General features: G+C 42.8%; 1 protein-coding gene across 5 annotated transcripts in view; it reads right to left on the minus strand.

Moving 5' to 3' along the window:
• TSHZ2 (teashirt zinc finger homeobox 2) overlaps nucleotides 1-19,334 on the minus strand; it is a 438,694-nt gene that overhangs the window by 366,418 nt on the left and 52,942 nt on the right. For 4 of the 5 annotated variants that reach the window (XM_066387466.1, XM_066387467.1, XM_066387465.1 and 1 more), the window contains exon 2: nucleotides 9,672-9,802. The exons of the other annotated variant lie outside the window; for it this stretch is intronic. In XM_066387466.1, the coding sequence (XP_066243563.1) occupies nucleotides 9,672-9,795 (124 nt within the window). In that variant the 5' untranslated portion in view covers nucleotides 9,796-9,802. The remainder of the gene's footprint in view (nucleotides 1-9,671; nucleotides 9,803-19,334) is intronic. 5 annotated transcript variants of the gene reach the window in all.

The following is a 19,334-nucleotide window of genomic DNA, read 5'->3' on the forward strand; positions in this document are numbered from 1 at the left end:
CAAATTCTTACACCATGCCGACGATCAAACAAACGACAAGTTTCTCTCCTTTCTTTATAACAAAGTTGGACAGCGGCGGCCTGTATGCAAGATATGAGTGAGAAGAGGCAAGCCTGTCAGGTGGCTCAAATAATGAGATCATTGTCCCTGACGCAGAACTGTCACACAGTGGCAGGCCAGCTTGTGGTCAGTCACCCCTCCGTTCACTCCAGACCTAACTTCCATCTCTTTTCAGTGTGCAGAGCAAGGAAAGGGGTTGTGCAACACCTTAAAGATCTTTTAACCTGGCATTCAATAAAATCAAAATGCTGTTGGACTCGTGGCCAGGAACTGTATGCAATGCATGCAACAGTCTGAGTTCAGTTAGGGCTCAGTCATTCATTAGACACAGTAGCCTCATCCTCAGATGGCTCTGGAGTCCTGGACCCTGGGCAGTGCGGGACAAATGCAGAGGCTTTCTCAGACACTGGAGCGAGAAACTTGCCCCTGACACGGAAATTCAGGGAAGCCTCAGCAGACTTTTACTTTGGCACAGGTCCCTTGCATTGAGGGATAATTCCTGCATTTGCAGATAGCTCAGAAATGTTTTATGTATGTGCTATTTCCAAAGAGTCTTTTAAAATTTCCTTTCTCATAGTATAATCGGTTGTTACCCCTCCTATTGATTTCCCTAAAGAGCACAAGTCTATTCCATTAGAAATAGAGAAGAAAAAAAAAATAGCTGTATCGCTTTTAAGCTGAGTGGAAGAAGTTTTCTTCTTTTTTTATTTGGAGGAAGACTGGGGGGACGAGTCTGCAATCTACCACCTAGACAGGTCCCCTGAACTATGTTTTCAGAGAGGGGCTTGCTTGCTTCTGGTGGAGAAAGGGGAATATCTGAACAGCACAAGGCTAGAGATTGGCAGAATCAAAAGGCAAAAAACAAAAGTAATGGGCATAGTGGATGCAACCCAAATATCCATTAACTAATAGACAAATAGACAAAATGTGGCATAGCCACACAATGGAATACCATTAGACAATAAAAAGGTATGAGGTACTGATACATTCTACAGCACGGATGAACCTTGAAAACATGCTAAGTGACTGAAGCCGAACACAAAAGACTACATGTTCCATTTACATCAAGTGTCCCAGACAAGCAAGTCTACAGAAACAGAAAGTAGATTAGTGTTTGCCTACGGCTAGGGTGAGGGAGAAATGGGGGGTTGCTAATGGGTGGAAGGTCTCTTTTTGGGGGTTATGGAAATGTTCTAAAATTGACTGTGGTGATGGTTGCACAAATCTATGAATATATTAAAATCTGGTGCATTTTATACTTTCAAAGGTAAATTTTCTGGTATGTGAATTTTATCTCATTAGGCTGTTTTCAAAATGCAAAGGGTATAAAACCACTTCTAGATGTTTATCTGAAAGGATGGAAATCAGGGTTTCAAAGAGATATTTATATAGTTATGTGCACGGCAGAATTATTCACAAGAGCCAAGAGGTGGAGCAACCCAAATACCTATGGATGAATGAATAAACAACATGTGACATATACATGCAGTGGAATATTACCCTGAAAAAGAAGGAAATTCTGACATATGCTACAGCATGAATGAATCGAGAACATTTTGTTAAGTAAATAAAACAGTCACAAAAGACAAGTACTGTCTTTTTGAGGTTCCTAGTGTAGTCAGATTCATAGAGACAGGAAGCGGAATGGTGGTTGCAAGGGGGCTGAGTGATTGAGGAGAACGGAGAAATGTTGTTTAATGAGTACAGAGTTTCAGTTTCACAGCCTGGAAAGTTCTGGAGTTCAGCTGCACAGCAATGTGCTCACAGTCCTAACCAGCCTACGGACCTGCATTAACGTCTCCAGATCAGGTGGTTCTCCACCAGGAGTGACTTTGTCCCTCAGGGGACATGTGACAATGTCTGGAGACGTTTTGGGTGATCACATCTGGGAAGGAAGGTGCTACTGACTTCTAGTGGGTAGACCAGAGGTGCTTCTGAAGAGCCTGTGCACAGGACAGCCCCCAAGCCCCAGCAGAGAAGGCTCTGCCCCAGACGTCAGCCACGTGGAGGAGGAGCGACACCCTGCCCTGGCTTACCGGCCAGCTGAGTGACTCTCTGACCGACCTGATTTTGATGACAAGAGACGTGGGGTTAGTTTTTATTGCACCACCCGCTGCTGCATACCTGTAAGACCGACAGGTGGTTGGAGGTGGGTGAGCAGCTCCTGGAAACCCCACTCACAGAGTACAAAGGACACGGAAGAGAGAACAGCCTTTCTGCAACAGGGGGAAAGGAACTAGGAGCCGTTCGCTGACTGCTTACAAAGACCCTGTCTCGGGTTCTCTCCTCCCAGACTGACGATGATGAGGTGCTGCGTGGAGGACGGTGTGGGCCCCGCATGCAGAGGGGCTGAGGTCATTCCCCGGAAACTTCCCCTGCCCACGCCTGGCAAATCAAAGAGCCAGTGGTAGCTGTTGAAGGGAGAGGGAGCTTTTCCATTCCAGCCTTGATCAGAAGCAGGATAATGGCTATGATGATGGATTACACAGAACGTGTATGCTGAGGAGAGGCGAGCAAGAGGCAATATGACGGAGACTGCCAAGTCCCGGGCAGAAGATGAGAGGGGAATGCCTTCCGAGACACACCACGAAAACAATTACTCGTGATTTTGAAGAAAAGCAGTTCAGCTAAGAGTCATTAGTTGCCTCTCTCTTTTCTCTCTTCTTTTAAAAATGTAAGTAGGTGGAGGAATTTGTAACTTAGGCGAACAGAGATCAAAGAACAGTGGAAAGGGCCAAGAGTCAGCACGCAGGGCCGGGGCTGTCTTTGACCTTCTCTAACCTGGGTACCAGATGGTGGCTCTGTTTAGGAACGGTTTCTCCTCTGAACCAGGCGAGGTGCGAGGAAGGGACATGTGGGTCTGTGTTTGGCACAGATCGGGGTGAAGGTGGGCTGGTGTTAGATGCATCCAAGGTGGAATTCCTGCTCTGCACTTACAAACCACAGGCCCTTGGTCAAATCACCTCACCTCTGTGCCCATAGCTGATTAAAAGTGATGAAAATATCTACCTTGCAGGTTGTTTGTGGGTCAAAGTCAAGTCATACAGGTGTAGCACCTAACACTGCCCTTAGCCCACAGTAGGCACCAATATATGGAACCTATTCTGATGTTTGTGTCAATAATCATTTCGATATAAAGTACATTTTACTATGATACACTCTTATCACATCCTCAGTGATAACTGGCTCTTTCTGTGTTTCAAAATGGCCCATAGGTATGTTTTACTTGTCTGTCCTAGTGTTTAAAAAAAGTCCAAATTACTTGTGGCTTTATTCCTTTTCCTTTTAGTCGCAGATTTCCAGATTCTTAGTTCAGTATTTGGCCATCAGGAATAAAGACTACACTCCACCATCCTTTCTGTCAGACAGAAGTAATCATGTGACAATGCACTAGCCAATGGGGCGTGAAGGGAAGTGATATGTGCAATTTCCAGGCTATACCTATAAAGAGAGGGGTGTACCTTCCACGTCTGCCTTTCCTGCTGGCTGGAATAGGTGCGTGATATCAGGAGCGAATGCAGCTATGTTGGGCCACGAGGGGGAAGCCTCCTGTCATGTGGCAGAGCAACAAGACAGAGGGTGCCTGAGTTCTAGACACCAAGGAGAGCCCTGCTGCTCTCAACCACCTACCTACACTTTTATATAAGACAGAAACAAAATTCTACTTTAAGAAAGTATTATTTTGGACTTCTCTGTCTCTCTTTCTCTCCCCCCATCTCCCTCCCCCTCTCTCCTCTAAAATCAATAAGTAAAATATGAAGGAAAGAAAAAAATAAGAAAGTATTATTTTGAGGTATATGAAGCATTGGAGGGACTCTATTTTTCCTGGAGCCAAACAGTAATCCAGTTTAATACATTGGTCAACATTTAAAAATCCAGAGATTTCACATAAAACTTTAGACTTTTAAAATTCTTCCTGATTCTGACCAGGCGGCGGCACAGTGGATAGAGCATCGGACTGGAATGCAGAGGACCCAGGTTCAAACCCCTGAGGTTGCTGGCTTGAGCATGGGCTCATCTGGTTTGAGCACAAGCTCACCAGCTTGAGCATGGGGTTGCTGGCTTGAGTGTAGGATCATAGACATGACTCCATTGTCACTGGCTTGAGCCCAAAGGTCACTGGTTTGAAACCCAAGCTTGCTGGCTTGAGCCCAAACTTACTGGCTTGAGCAAGGAGTCACTTGCTGTGCTGTAGCCCCAGGTCAAGGCACATATGAGAAAGCAATCAATGAACAACTAAGGTGCTGCAACGAAGAATTGATGTTTCTCATCTCTCCCTTCCTGTATGTCCCTGTCTGTCTGTCTGTCTGTCTGTCTCTCTCTCTGTCTCTGTAAAAAAAAAAAGAAAAAAAAGAAAAAAAAGAAAAATGTTTTTCTGAAAAATAAGAAGCCTCTGGAACCCTGGGACTGTGTTTTCTTATGCTCACATACTTCCTCACATGGGGCATGTGGTGTCCGTCCAGAATCTTCATCCATACGTCCTTGGTTCTGAGACCACCCTTTCAGTCTACTCCACAGAGATGACTGATGGGAGAGCCACATCTGAGCTCCCTAGTCTTGACATGCATCGAGGGCTCGTGTGCCAGACACTTGGAGGCCAGAATCCCCCCTCATCACTTTGTAAACGAGGGAAATGCAGGTCGGAGAGGGCAGTGAACTTGCTCAAGGTTACGGCTTCGTGGCAGAGCCTGTCTGACTCCACAGCTTGAATCCTAGCCAGAACCTTCTCTATTACTTGAGCTGAGCTCTCAAATTTTTTAAATCAAGCATGTACTCATTTGCAGAAATCTAATTGAATCTAAGATTTCCCGGGTAATTAAGAGTTTGGTTCCTCTGCATTCACGGTACAAACTTGTAGCAACTGTTTATATTGTCTCATTACCAGTGAAGATTTTAGCTCGGGGTGATAATATCTTGTCATCACACTGCATTGTTCAAAGGTGAGGCAGTCTGTAGAACAAGAATAAAACCCTGACATTCTACATGGGCTGGGGGTCCTTTTGCTCATCACCAAGTGCCACAAAAGGAAAGACCAGTCTGCAGTGACTGAAGTTGGTGGCAGAGGTCACAGGCTGTGCAGGATTTCAGTACATCATTTCCTGGGAAGGTTCATCAACAGATACGCACAGTTGGCTCATGTCAGCGTTCCCTGGAAGGGTTCAAGGCCAGAGCTTGCGGTTAAGGCTGTTCCCATGCTTGCCTCATAGTTTGGCTTCGTGTCTCCCCCCCTGCCGCAGCCCCCTTGACAGATACACTCTCCAGACCTGCACTAAAGCATACATTGGGAATGCTTTGAAAGCTCAAGAAGGAATCTGCAGGCCTTCCTTGCATCTTGGAATCACAGAATGTCAGAATTGGAAGAGACCCGCAAGCTTCTGGTCCGACCCTTTTGATTTATATGACAGGAAACAGATACAGAGGAAGGAGAGCTGGGCAGTATTTGTCCACAACAGCATTACCTCGTGACCCATTTTTCTGTAAGGTAAAGGTGAAGGCAGGGTTGTACCCTGGGAAGATGACAACGATGATGATAACAATGACAACACAGTGGTGTTGTTTCTGCCCCAGGCATTAAATTACGCCCTTCACGTGAATTTTCTCACTGATTCCTTATCACATCCCTCTGAGGTTACTACTCGTGTTCCCATTTACCACCCCTACTCCTTCCCAAGGGACCTGAGGCACAGAGTGTCAAATCACTTAGATTGCATAGCCATAGGGTGGTTTCTCCCAGATTCGAAGCCAGGATATGTAACTCCGTAGCTGGCCTCTTACCACGAGACTGGACTTCAGTTTTCAAGAGTTACCAATTCAAATGCTTAGAGGGACTAAGTGAACTCTTTCAGTGAGTGGAACAAGCCAGGTAAGGCCTGTGAGCTGGTGGACAAATACCCTATCTCAATGGAGTAGCTGCTAATAAGTGTCCCCTCTCCCCAATGACTGTCATGTAACTGTGCAGCTCCCGTGACGCTCTGTGGCTACACTATGGAGCAGCAAATGAGAGGAGAGATGTTCTATTTCCAAATTGAAATGTTAATGCCTGATGAGAAAGAAGTATTTTTGTTTGGAGGAAGAAATGATGGAGTGAGTACTATTTCCATAGAGAATGAAGAATTACTTAGAAAACTTGCTTTGTGTCACAACTAAACAAGTAGAAATTCATACTGCTTTTTACCTTCAGTTTCAAGCAAAACACAGATGTTTGAGATTAAGCAACTTAATATTCCCGGAAACTATTAAATTTGTTTATAAAGGTTCTAACTGGTATCCATTGGCTGTGTATATAATGAGCCTTCCCCAGGTCTCTGTTTTTTAATCTGTGAAATGGAACAGATATCATGGATTGCTTTGCTTAAAGATGACTGTAAACTCCTTTTAAAGACAAATAAAAGGAAATGCTACATTTATATGAAGAGAATTTGTTCTGCTAATGGAAGTAAAAGTGTATTATGTCCATATGGCAAAACTATTGATGCTAAATTGTTTCTTTGATCTATTCTTTAAAAGCACTAGCAACAATGTAAGTATTAGAATTGAGACTGTGTTTTAGATAATTTTTAATGTGTCAGATTAATAAATGCTTATTGTAAAAAACTCAAACATTCAAATAAGGTAAAAAGGAGAGTTTCTGAATCTCGGCACTATCATTTTACACAGGGTAATCCTCTTCATGGGGCTGTCCTGTGCCCTGGAGAGTGTCTAGCAGTATGGTTGGCCCCAAGGTGTCCAGACATTTCCAAAAATGTATCTAGACATTGTCAAATGCAACCTGAGGGGCAAAACTAACCTCTTTTGAGAGCCATAGTATACACTATAAAGTATAATTGAACATACCTCCCCTGGTGTGTGTGGGGGAATTTCCCAGAGGAAATCACTGTTATCAGTTTGGTTTATACATTTCCAGCAATTTCTATGCATAATCCATTACATACACAAACCTTTACTCCATACATGCACAGGATGAAATCCTCCCCCACTCCAAATTGGGATTATGCTATGCTTTGGCTTTTTTTTAAAAAAATATATCTTCTACCCATGTGTCTATATTTAAAGCTTCTGTATACTTTTAAAAGGAATACTGACACTATAGTCCATTGGATTCCTGTACTCTAGTTTATTTAATTGATTGTTTTTTTAACTGATGGACATGTAGGTATTCTCAACTTTCTCTACTACCAGCAACATTGCATTGAATATTTTTATACTTATATCTTTGCACATTTTTTAAAAGTATTTCTAGCAGCATTGTTGGATTAAAAGGGATGCATCTATAGTACTGATAGATTTCTGCATCTTTTCCAATAGATGTTTAAGCCTCCTTGGTAGTCTTAAACACTTAGAGTTCCATTTTATTTACTTTTTTCCTTTCTGAACTTCCATAATAACATAGCAGTTAATTAGCCTGGCAAAATGTCAATAGCTCTGAAGTTGAGAAACTGCTTTAAAGTAAAGGAAACCCAAGTTTGAGTCCCAATTCCCCCACATACTCTGCAAGTTTCACCAGGCAAATTGTTTAAGTCTCACTTTCCTAATCTCTAATAATAAAGATAGTAGTGCCTCTTTCAAAGCATTGTTGCTGAAATTTATTGAGATTATATATATGCCTAGCACACTGCAATTAATTATTGTTGTTAATAGTAAAAAGCAAGGGAGTAGGAGGTTCAGAAAAGTGTACACAATCTTAACAATTAGAGAACATTGTGTTGCCAGATGCTTTAGCGACCACTACAAAGCAGAACTTCGATGATCATAAAATGAACATGATAGAAGGGAAAATATTTTCCTCACCAAGGAGAATGTAATTAATGTTTGAGTCACTGGATGGTTATGAATCCAGAAGAGAGATAAATACCTCTATTTATATACATACACACAGCGGATATGAATAAACATGCTTTGAAAACACGCCTCCACACATTTATGTAAGAGAATGTTGTGGGCATATGGATTTTCCTTCCACATGGGTAGTATGCTGAGATGCAGGAGAGACACAGTTCTTTCCTGCGTAATTTCAGAATACTCCCCTCCACACTCGCTAAGAGTGAGTCACCAGCATCGCAACTTCACCTAAACTGCATCCAAGAAATTGAAATAAAAAGTAAGCCTAGTAGGGCTGTGGGTTTCCAAGATCATCTTGACCCTTTTTAAGACTGTTCCTCCTCACTCAGGCCTAAGCAGGGGCTTTGACAGAGGCAAATTCACACTCAGAAACTTTCTTCATCTGCACAGTGGGATAATAACTATGCCACAGGGCTCTCTGATGACTAACAGAGAGAATGCGTGAGAGTTGGCATCTGTTGATTTTGCAAACCCAGCATCTGGTAATTTGACTTCAATCTTTCTTGAGAGACTGCCCCTTTTCTACGGTTGGTTCTCAAGGGAGGGTTACACGGACCACCTCCAAGGCTGGCGCAGGGTTGAATACATGCCTCAGAAGCAGCCAATCAGAACATTGCATTGTTCTGGTCAGTGATTGGTTTAGGTCTGGCATGCAAACCAATCAGAGCCACGAGACTCAAGTCCAAGATGTCTCTGAGAAATGTGAAAAAGTAACTGAACTTCCTGAGGTAAGATGGAACCTTATCTTAGTGTCTTCCTACAACCTGAGAACAGAGGCACCCAGGAGAAAGCAGAGAGGGAGAGAATAAGACTTAACTCCAACGACACCATCTGAGTTCTCATATCCAACTTGGCCAAAGCCCAGGCATCCGTGGCCTTTTGGAAATATGGAGCCACAATTAATCTTTTTTATTTAAACCAATCAGCTCTCCAGTCCCTGGAGACTAGGAGTTCTCACTAATGCAACATGCACACATTTCAGTCCACCGTCCGTAATTAATCCGTAAGGAGTTGGGTGGGGACTTTGGAGGTAGCTCTGTCGCTGCAGAGACGAACCGATTTTGTTTCTCTGTGGCATCTGAGCGAGGGCTGACTGACAACCCTGGGAGATCAGGTTCATGGCATGGTAATGAAAGCAGCTGCTGTGTGAATAGAAAACAACAACAGGAACCCTGGGCCCAATTTACTCACACCTGGCACCAGGCCAGGCTGCAGGGTGTCAAACTCGGGGAGGGGCGGGCGCTGCCTCTGCCACTTCAGGAAGGCGGTGCTGCTGATGCAATCCGGCCCCAGTCTGTGATCAGCCAGGGAGGCCAGGGTCACCTGGGGAGAGGGTCACTGGCTTCAAGGGGGGCACCCATGCTCCAAACAGGACAAGAAATCACCCTAGGCCCTGTCCCCAGCTCCACGCCGAACTGTCAATGGCAGGCTTCTAAAAGGGGGCAGGCCTGGCTTAGATGACGAAGTGAACAGGGAAGAGCGCACGAGTGGGGACAGTAGAGCAGGGAAGGACGAGCTGTGGACTCAGCCCCGTTTCTATCCTGGCTTCACTGACTCCAAGCTGTGTAATTTTATTAATGTATCCATGTCTCCCTCTGCCCAAAACCGTCCAATGGATTCTCGCTCTGTTTATAAGAGAGGCTGCCATTCTTTGCATGACCCACAGGCCTTTGTGTGTACCACCATCTGCTTTTCTCTCTGCTCTCTCCCACCACTCAGCCTGTCACTTCTCCCCCACCAGCCATGCCGGCTCTGTGCTGTTCCAAACTCACCAGTATGCCTCTGCCACAGGACCTTTGTGACGGCTCTTCCTTCTTCCTGCGCTACTTTTCCTCCAGGCATCTGCATGGCTTGCTCCTTTACTTCGTCCAGGTCTCTCTGGGAATGCCACCTCATCACAGGCCTTATCGGAAAGCAGCGTGTCTTACCCCACCACCATCACCTACCTTGTGCACACCTGTCCCTGAGATGTTATTAATTCTTTTGTTAACCACTGTCTTTCCCTTCTATAACCAGAGTTTTTCTTTGTTTTGGTCCCTGCTATATCACCAGAGCCTAAAACAGTCCCATACACGTAATAGATGTTTATTATATACTCATTCAATTTATTCAGTTAATGCATATTTACTGTGCCAGGTGTTCATAAAACAGAAGTAAGAGAAATAAGGGTACCTACTCTTGTTGAGAAATATTAATATTGACAAACGAAGGAACAAGAGGGCTAATTTTATAATGTAGAAAGTTCTCTAGAGTGATAAAGGGTAACTGGGGAACAGAAAATATTTTTAATTAAGTGGTCAATGTAGGCTCTAAAGTAAAGGTGAACTTGCTAAAATGGTAAGAAAAGCATATTCCACCAGGTATAGACCAGGAAGGAGAAGAAGGATTCCAGGTGGCAAGAACAACAAGTGCAAAGATCCTGGGGCAGGAAAGGACTTAGATTATCACAATACCTAAAAGCATCCAGTGTGACTAGAGAAAGAGATGGATAGGGGACACAGTCAGAGACGTGGGCATGAGGAGGCCCCTAAAGCAAAGACTAAGGTTTTGAATTTTCTTCTAAGTAAAAGCAGTCATTATCTCACCACTTTCAGATTCAGCTTTATCTCTCATGAAATGGAGATGATAAATATGTATGGCGAGGAGAAGATTCAGTAAGAAAAGTCAAATACAGTGTCTAGCTTGGTAGGTGGTAGGTACTTAATAAACATTAGCGATGCTACACTCCTCCCCTGGGAAGAAATCCAATCTTGACACAGGCAGAAGTTGGCTAGAACATTCAGTTTCTGCTTCTCAAACCCAAAGGCTTATTGGTGGGAATGACCAGAAATGAACTTGACGAATCGAGTAGGTTTCAATACAACTCTGGAATTCTCACAGTTCCTTTTTGGTGCAGGGCAGACTGTCACACTCTCCCCAGATGTGATCCTGCATTATACAAAAATGTGCTGCCCAAGCTGAACGCATTTGAGTTGTCAGCAGACTGAATATCAGTATTAGTGGCAAAGAGAGATTTAGCAGGGTGTGTGCGGAGACCCAGTCAAGCAGTGCCACGCATTCTGCCCTGACAGATGTGGCTGCTTAGCACATGACACCTGCTGCACCTTAGGAAGTTAAGTGGGGAGGAGGGAGGGCCGGAGGCACACAGGCAGGTCCTTTCAGCAGCTGACGGTGCAGGACCCGGGCACCGCCCCAGCACTAGGCACGCCTATATCGTCTATTTGTGCACACGGGGGAATTTCATTTTACTCAAGCAAAAGCCTCACTCATAAAATGCATAATTAGACAGATCATCCATATGACCCCCTGCCATTAAGCAGGTCAGAAATCTGTATCCTCTCTCAGACCTGTATATACAGATCCCTAAAAGTAGCCTCATCCATAGCCCCAAGCCTTGGAGAGAATAGACATCATGAGAACACTTAATGAAAAAATAGTGTGCTTGGGAGATGATTTGAATATCTAAAGCAATTTCTTTGATCTAAAGGCTATTTCATTTCAAAGAAAAATTACTTTTATTTGGAGTCTAACGTCCAGGAAACTGTCTTGCAAGCCACAGGAGATAATACAATGAGAACTCTGAAATGCTAACCAGTCTCTCCGCTCGTCAGTACCAACTAGGTACTGACTTGGAGGCTTGGCCTCTTACAGAAGAGTGCTTTATGTGCCACTCTGACAGCGAGAGGAAAGGCAAACCCCTCTCCACCTCGGCTTCCAGAGCTCTCCCAGGCCCACCTTCTCAGCGTGTCACTGAATGACCTCAAAGGTGATGATGGCAATAGTCAGGGAAGCCTTCACCCAGGAGGCCAACTCTGGGAGGTCAGCATCAAAAAATAATTCTTATTTAGTTAATGAGATGTTTCTCACAACAGAAATCACCAGGGCAAAAAAGATGTGATTCAAATGTCCAGCATAGGAGAACTGTAATACACTAATCCTATAATTAAGCATATTATAGCTCTACATAGTCAAACAGTGGAACCCTTGGCAGCTATTAACACATAAAAGATTGTTTTATGATTAAAATTATACTTATGAAACTTTAAGTAAAACAGCAGAAAATAAATATAAGCAATATAATCCCCTTAAAATATCTATCTACAAATACATATATAATATAAAGTTTATGTGATATAATAGTATAATTTATATTACATAGCATATATGAATACTATTATATATTTGAATAGCTATATAGCATATAATATAAATTATATATTCTATAATATATTATATATACTTATAGAATATGTATAGTATAAACACATGTAATACATGTAATATAGTATTAATATTATGTATAATGTATAATGCAATAAAGTCAATCTGCCCATATTATATGATATACATAATATATAAATGAGAGTGAATTTACTTATTTTAAATCCTATAAGTTCTCTTTGTCTCTAATATACAGGGTTGGGGAAAAGTAGGTTTACACAAAACACAGTTTATTCCTGTACTGTTATTTATTAATTATTATATTATTTTCCATACAAGCAACTGTAAGCCTACTTTTGCCCCACCCTGTATATGCATATATACAACTTTATATATATGCACGAACATATATGAGAGAGAAATAGAGACTATATATGTATACACACACACATACCCATATGTATATATAATACTCTTTAATACATTTGAAATGTAAATTTCTAGATTTATATTTTATAATATGAAAAATAAAAGTTATTTTTAAACAACTTTTAAACATCTCTGATAGATTCCCAGAATATGACTCACTTATTCTAATCACAGTATCTTGTGCAAAGCAGATGCTTAATTAATGTTCATTATATGGAGAAAAGAAAAAGCAAGGCAAGAGAATAAAATCATTTCAGCAAAGAAGAAACAACCCCAAAACTCATAGGAAACCCAGGTATGTGTGGGTCAAATTAAGTAGACACAACTCCATAAATTTTTACTTCCTTTGTTGCTCTGAGCAAAACAGAAAACTCAACCTTTTTTTCTGGTCTAGAAGTAGAAGTCTTAATGAGTCTGGAGAAAATCTTTACTTGGAACTATGACACTGAAGGACTATTGGGAAGTGTTTTTACTAATGACTAATAAACATGCTTTATGTTTCAATGAATACTAAGTATATATGTATATTAATCTCTGGTATTTTAAACAATTATATAAAAACGCACACACACATATGTATACACACATATATCACACACATGTACATATCATATATATGTATATCAGCCTTAAGTCCAAGAATATACATCTAATGCTAATGATTTGATGCATGCTCAGTAATCTTTGTAGTTTAAAAAATAAATAAATAAAAATGATCCTGACATCTGTCAGTCACCCTTCGTCAGTACCCAGATAGCCACTTTTGTGCTTTGAAATCAACGAACATTGCTTTATCTTGTTGTATTTCTTTAATCTGTCTTTCCCATGAACTGTAAGCTCCATGAGAGCAGGGGCCACTTTCTGCCTCATTTACCCCGCAGCCCAACACAGAGCAACACGAATGGCAAATACATGTTGAATAAATAAATCACTGGAGCCTGTCATCTTACAATATTCCTACAGGGAAATAATATTTCAATCGAGGCACAAAAAACACTATTTTTTGGCTCCCGTCTTTATATCTTATGTTCACTGGTTTGCATTTTATTGCCCTCTGAGTTTTTACAGCAAGTTTCCTTAAAACCTTTTATGATACTAAGTGTGGCCCATGTAAATACTGAATGATGAAAAACAAAGAAAAAAATAAACAGCAACTCATTTCAGAAAGCTGTCTCTGCCGGCACTGTTGTTCCCTTCTTCGCCTGAACCACGGCTGGCGTCACATCCCCCAGGAGCCAGAGCCACAGCCAGAGCCCCTGATGTCTCAGCTCAGCCTCACAGGGAAGAGAGGACTCCGTCTACAGAGAATAGGGCGCCCCGCCAGCAAACCACCGGGGAGAGTGCAGAAGCAACCAGAGAATCAGAAATGCAAACTGCAGTCCTCCAGGCTGTTAGCAGTGGGTTCACAGGAGCCGGTGGGCTGCCCTCCATCTCCGTCCTCCCTCGTGGGCTGCCCTCCGTCTCCGTCCTCCCTCGTGGGCTGCCCTCAGTCTCCGTCCTCCCTCGTGGGCTGCCTCGTGTCTCCATCCTCCCTCGTGGGCTGCCCTCCGTCTCCGTCCTCCCTCGTGGGCTGCCCTCCGTCTCCGTCCTCCCTCGTGGGCTGCCCTCCGTCTCCGTCCTCCCTCGTGGGCTGCCCTCCGTCTCCCTCCTCCCTCGTGGGCTGCCCTCCGTCTCCGTCCTCCCTCGTGGGCTGCCCTCCGTCTCCGTCCTCCCTCGTGGGCTGCCCTCCGTCTCCCTCCTCCCTCGTGGGCTGCCCTCCGTCTCCATCCTCCCTCGTGGGCTGCCCTCCGTCTCCGTCCTCCCTCGTGGGCTGCCCTCCATCTCCATCCTCCCTCGTGGGCTGCCCTCCGTCTCCGTCCTCCCTTGTGGGCTGCCCTCCGTCTCCCTCCTCCCTCGTGGGCTGCCCTCGGTCTCCGTCCTCCCTCGTGGGCTGCCCTCGGTCTCCGTCCTCCTTCGTGGGCTGCCCTCGGTCTCCGTCCTCCCTCGTGGGCTGCCCTCCGTCTCCGTCCTCCCTCGTGGGCTGCCCTCCGTCTCCATCCTCCCTCGTGGGCTGCCCTCCGTCTCCGTCCTCCCTCGTGGGCTGCCCTCTGTCTCCGTCCTCCCTCTTGGGCTGCTGTCTCCCTCCTCTCTCCTGTGCCTCTGTCTCCAAACCATGTTCATGTCCTTCATGCCTTTCTCACCACTGCCATCCCTTTGTCTCAACGATGAGTATCCATCCCTGGACAGAGCTTCCTAACTCATCTTCCCACAATCTCTTCTGTCTCCCTATTATTGTCACTCCTAACAGAGTATGACCTTGAAAAGGAAATCAGACTATGTCACCTATCTGTCAAAAACCTGCCAATGACTTGCCATCAGACTTGGAATAAAACCCAAGCATTTATTTTTTCTCCTCTGATTCTAATACTCTATTTATTTAGTTAGTTATTATTTATTTGGATTCCAATCATTATTTGGATAACTATTATTATATTATTACTTTAACATTCAGTACTATTTTGTAGTAGCTTCAGGTATTCAGCATAGTGTTTAGACAATCATACACTTATAATTTTTTTTAGATTTATTTATTTATTCACTCATTCATTTTGAGAGAGAGAGAGAGAGAGAGGATGGGGGGAGGAGTAGGAAGCATCAAGTCCCATATGTGCCTTGACCAGGCAAGCCTGGGGTTTTGAATCAGCAACCTCAGCATTCCAGGTTGACGTTTTATCCGCTGCACCACCACAGGTCAGGCGACAATCATACACTTTATAATATTTCCAGGACGTGACACTAAACACAGTTACTACATTATTATTGACTATATTTCTTATTATATATATTTATTTCTATATATATTTCTTATATATATTTCAATAATATCTTCTTATCACATATATCTTCTTATGCTGTACTTTATGTCCCTGTGACTATTTTGCAATCTCTTTACCTTTTTCACTCAAAACCCCCACCCCTCTGGCAATCATCAGTCTGTTCTCTGTATCCATGAGTCCATTTCGATTTTGTTGAAAAAGCAAATATTTTATCCTGGACTATCAAGTCCTACAGGAGGAAGGTTTCTGAGTACCTTGGACTTCATCATGGGCCATTGTCTTCCTTATACTTCCTGTTCACAATATACCAAGAATTTCTACCTCAGGGCCTTTGCACTTGCAGTTCCCTCAGTATAGAAATTTCCACCCTCAAATCCTGACATGCTTGGCTCTGTCTCCCTATTGGAGACTCTACTTACAAGTCCCTCTTGAAAAGAGCCCTTCTCAACCACCTCCTCTAACATTAAACATCCAGTTCCAACCACATATATCTCTTTTATTATCTTTTCAGGATCTCCACCCTGTTGTCTAAAACAATCAGGTTTGTCCACTATATTGTCTGTCTGACTCGCTAGCATGTCAGCAACACGCGGGCAGGGTCCTTAGTGTCTAGTGCCTACCACAATATCTGACGTGAAGAAGATGCCTAATAAGTATATTTTAACTGTCTGTATAGGGCAAACACTTTATTTTGCAATATAATAAGGATGGCTTATATCTATCAACCACTTTATAAGCCAGCAGCTCTCTAACACAGCTATTATTACACTGAATTTGCAAATGAGTAAAGTGAGTGTTAGACAGGTTAAGAAAGACACGTAGCTAGTGTTGGCAAGGCTGGATTTGAAGGTAGTTCTACCTGACTTCCATGTCCATGTTCTTAACCATCTCTGTCTGCTGTCCTCCATGTGCTCACTTAGCAGGCCAGTGCTGTAAACTGACCTCAAGCAAGTGATCCAGTCACTGGTTTATTCAAGAACTCTTTATTGAGAATATTATGTGTCCTGTCTCCTATGCAAGGCTGTCCAGATTTCTTTGTCCACAGGACTACCACAGTCATCCTTTTACTGTTTGAAAAGTAAGTTTTGATCACTGGAGATGGAAACTAAAGGAAATTTCTGGAACACAAATAGTATTTGCTGAGCCCCCTCTCTCTGCCAGGTGCTGACCTAGGCCCTTGTATGCACTGTCTCATTTAATTCTCACAGGCAGCATTGCAAGGCAAGTTATACTGACCTTGACTTAGTGATGACAAAACTGAGGCTCACAGAGGTGGGAAGTGAGAGAGCTTGTTTGTCTCCGAATTGTCCTTCTGTTTCTACATCCCACACTGACACTTGCACGCAGTAGGAAACACTCAATAAACATACGTCCAATGAATAAATGAAGTCCCAGCAAACCCAATTTTTGTGATGCAGAAAACATGCACTTTTAGCCTGTTCCATCTATTAGTAACTCCCGGGTATAAAAGTGACAATTCTCAATTTGGGAAATCAGTTCTACTATCCAATGTCAAAATAACCTTTTTGCTAATGATTTTAGAGGAAATATTACCAGCTGCCAATGTGGATTATAGCATTTACTTAATTTATTTGGATTAATCCTATAACTTTCTAGGCATGGAAAGATATAAAAAATTACCAGTCTACAGTCAATAGTTTTCAATATCTGAAAATTTAGCATATATCGGGTGCTGTCTATGGCCTTTTTTTTTGTACTATTAGTTTAATTCCAATATGATCCTGTGAAATATGAATGGTTATTATCTGCATTTCCCAGAGCAAAGCGAGTCACGGAGAAATTCAGTGACTGCCCAATGTTGTACGGTGGTGTGGCCGAGGCAGGCTTTCGGATTTATGCCTGTGCATCCTACTCTGAAGCCCGTGCACTGAACTATTCTGCTAACAGGCCGCCAGGAAAGGAGTTGGGGAAAAAAGTATTCAGGACATGGAGAAGAGTAACTCAGGAAATCTTTACGCCTCCTCGTCAGTTCTCACAAATTCCTATCCAACCAAATCCAACAATGAGAAATAATTTCCCCCCAAGGGTCTGACCCCCAAATGCTTCGAGAATGAACTCTTTGCTTCGCTCACCACCAAATTATTCCAGTCCTCACAGGCAGTTGCTGGCTTCTGGAACCCGATCTCAGAACCGACGAGAGCCTGGAGGATGGTCCTAATGATATTACCAGTGGTTTTTCCCATTTTTTGGCATCAACCAAGGGTTTATGTCCAAAGATGATTCTACCAGACGGGCTCTGCGGATGTGATGGGATTAGCCATATTTCAAAGCTTATTTTTGACCTCCAGCAGAAAATTGAGCACATACGCTCTTGAAGGCCACGGGGACTAGGGGAGAACACGAAGTTGATTCATCAAATTAGCTCAAACATAATTGTCCTGCATGACTGGCTATAGAACTCATCAGCTATAAACCTGTCAAAAAGCCATCCGCTCCGAGGTTAAATAGAGACACAAAGTAATGTTGTTCGGAATTTGACATTTGTTGGACGTTAGCCTGATAAGGATGCTTTGTTTCCTCTTGGAGGAATTCGTCAAAAGATGCACAGTGGAGATAGATGAGAGCAGAAAAAAAGGAACCCAAACTAGTTTCTAAAATACCAGCTTATGCATCAGAAGTGTAACTCTATTCTTTTCTTTGAAAGAAGCTACAATGGTTAAAGCTGTGCGTTTTGAGTGTGTGTGTGTGTGTTACTAATCATATGATGTGTGGCTCAGTTCTCTCTCCACAACTGAGATGGCTCCCAAAAGCGAAGATGACGCCTGCCACGTTGACAATCTTGGCTTCTTTTCCGTAACATGTCCTCTTCCCCACGTTCCCCTGTGATACTATAGAATGCCAAGGCTGGAAATAAAAAATTTTCGCAGAGAAAAATCTACACACTATCAGGACAAAATTTAATGTAAAATTACCATCCAGCCACCACTGCTGGAGACCTCAACTCAACACACCCTCTGTCCCCTGTGAAGCAGAGAGCCTGGGCCTGGCTCTGGGTGCCCGAGGTCGACACGACCAGCCCCCCTCTATAACCCCAGACAACTCACGTTCACCTGAGGTGCTTGGCTCTGGGCCTGAGATTCTTTCACTGTTGTCTGTCTTGTCTTCTGCCTGTGACTACTTGTCTGATTCCTAATTTTTATTCCATTTTGGGGTAATTTTTTCTTTTCTTTTTTTTTTTGTTATTGACAAAGACAGAAGAGGCTTGCTATAATTTGTGGGTGACTGACAAGGCTGAATGTTGTTAATTCAAATGTTTTGATTTACATCAGAGGGGACCTCCAGGCCCCAGACATGACAGGTTGAGATCGCTCCTTCAAAGCTAGTGAATATTAAATCCCAGTACGCAAGCCCTTTATGTGCTAGTCAATAAATTTTCCCTTCTGGGGCAATTGGCATTAAGCTTCAAAAGCCTTAAAACAGGCATACTCTCTAGCAATTCCACTTTTGGGATTCTTCCCAAAGAGGTAGACAAGTGTGCAAGGATATGAAAACAAGGATGTTCATCTTGGTGTTATTTAGAATCAGAAAAGTTAAAAAAAAATAGCTACATATCTAGCAATAGGATTAAGTAAATATGGTGTATTTACTTAATCAATGGAATATTTATAATCACTAAAATTTCTTATGTGCATCTTTATTTATTGATGGAAAAATATTTGCCATAAGTAACAAGTAAAGCTAGATTATAAAACTCTATTGTATTATAGCATCCTCTATGGAACTATATTGTCTATATGTGTATTAGACGTGTCTGTGTGAAAAAGCTTTTGAAAAGGCATAGTCCAAATACGAACAGTGGTGACATCTGTGGGTGATTTTTAAATTCTTTCTTATTCTTTACAATGTATGTGTATTCCTTTTACAACCAGAAAAAAAAAAATGTTTCTTTTTAATTTTAGAAAACCAATGCCCATTGAATTGAGAGAGAAATTCTTCATATACTGTGGCCCCTTTAAAAATCTATCTCTCTCACATTAGAATTAATGGACGTGATTGTAAAGGGCCACC

Source organism: Saccopteryx leptura, chromosome 5, assembly GCF_036850995.1.
Source record: "Saccopteryx leptura isolate mSacLep1 chromosome 5, mSacLep1_pri_phased_curated, whole genome shotgun sequence".
Lineage (NCBI taxonomy): Eukaryota > Metazoa > Chordata > Mammalia > Chiroptera > Emballonuridae > Saccopteryx > Saccopteryx leptura.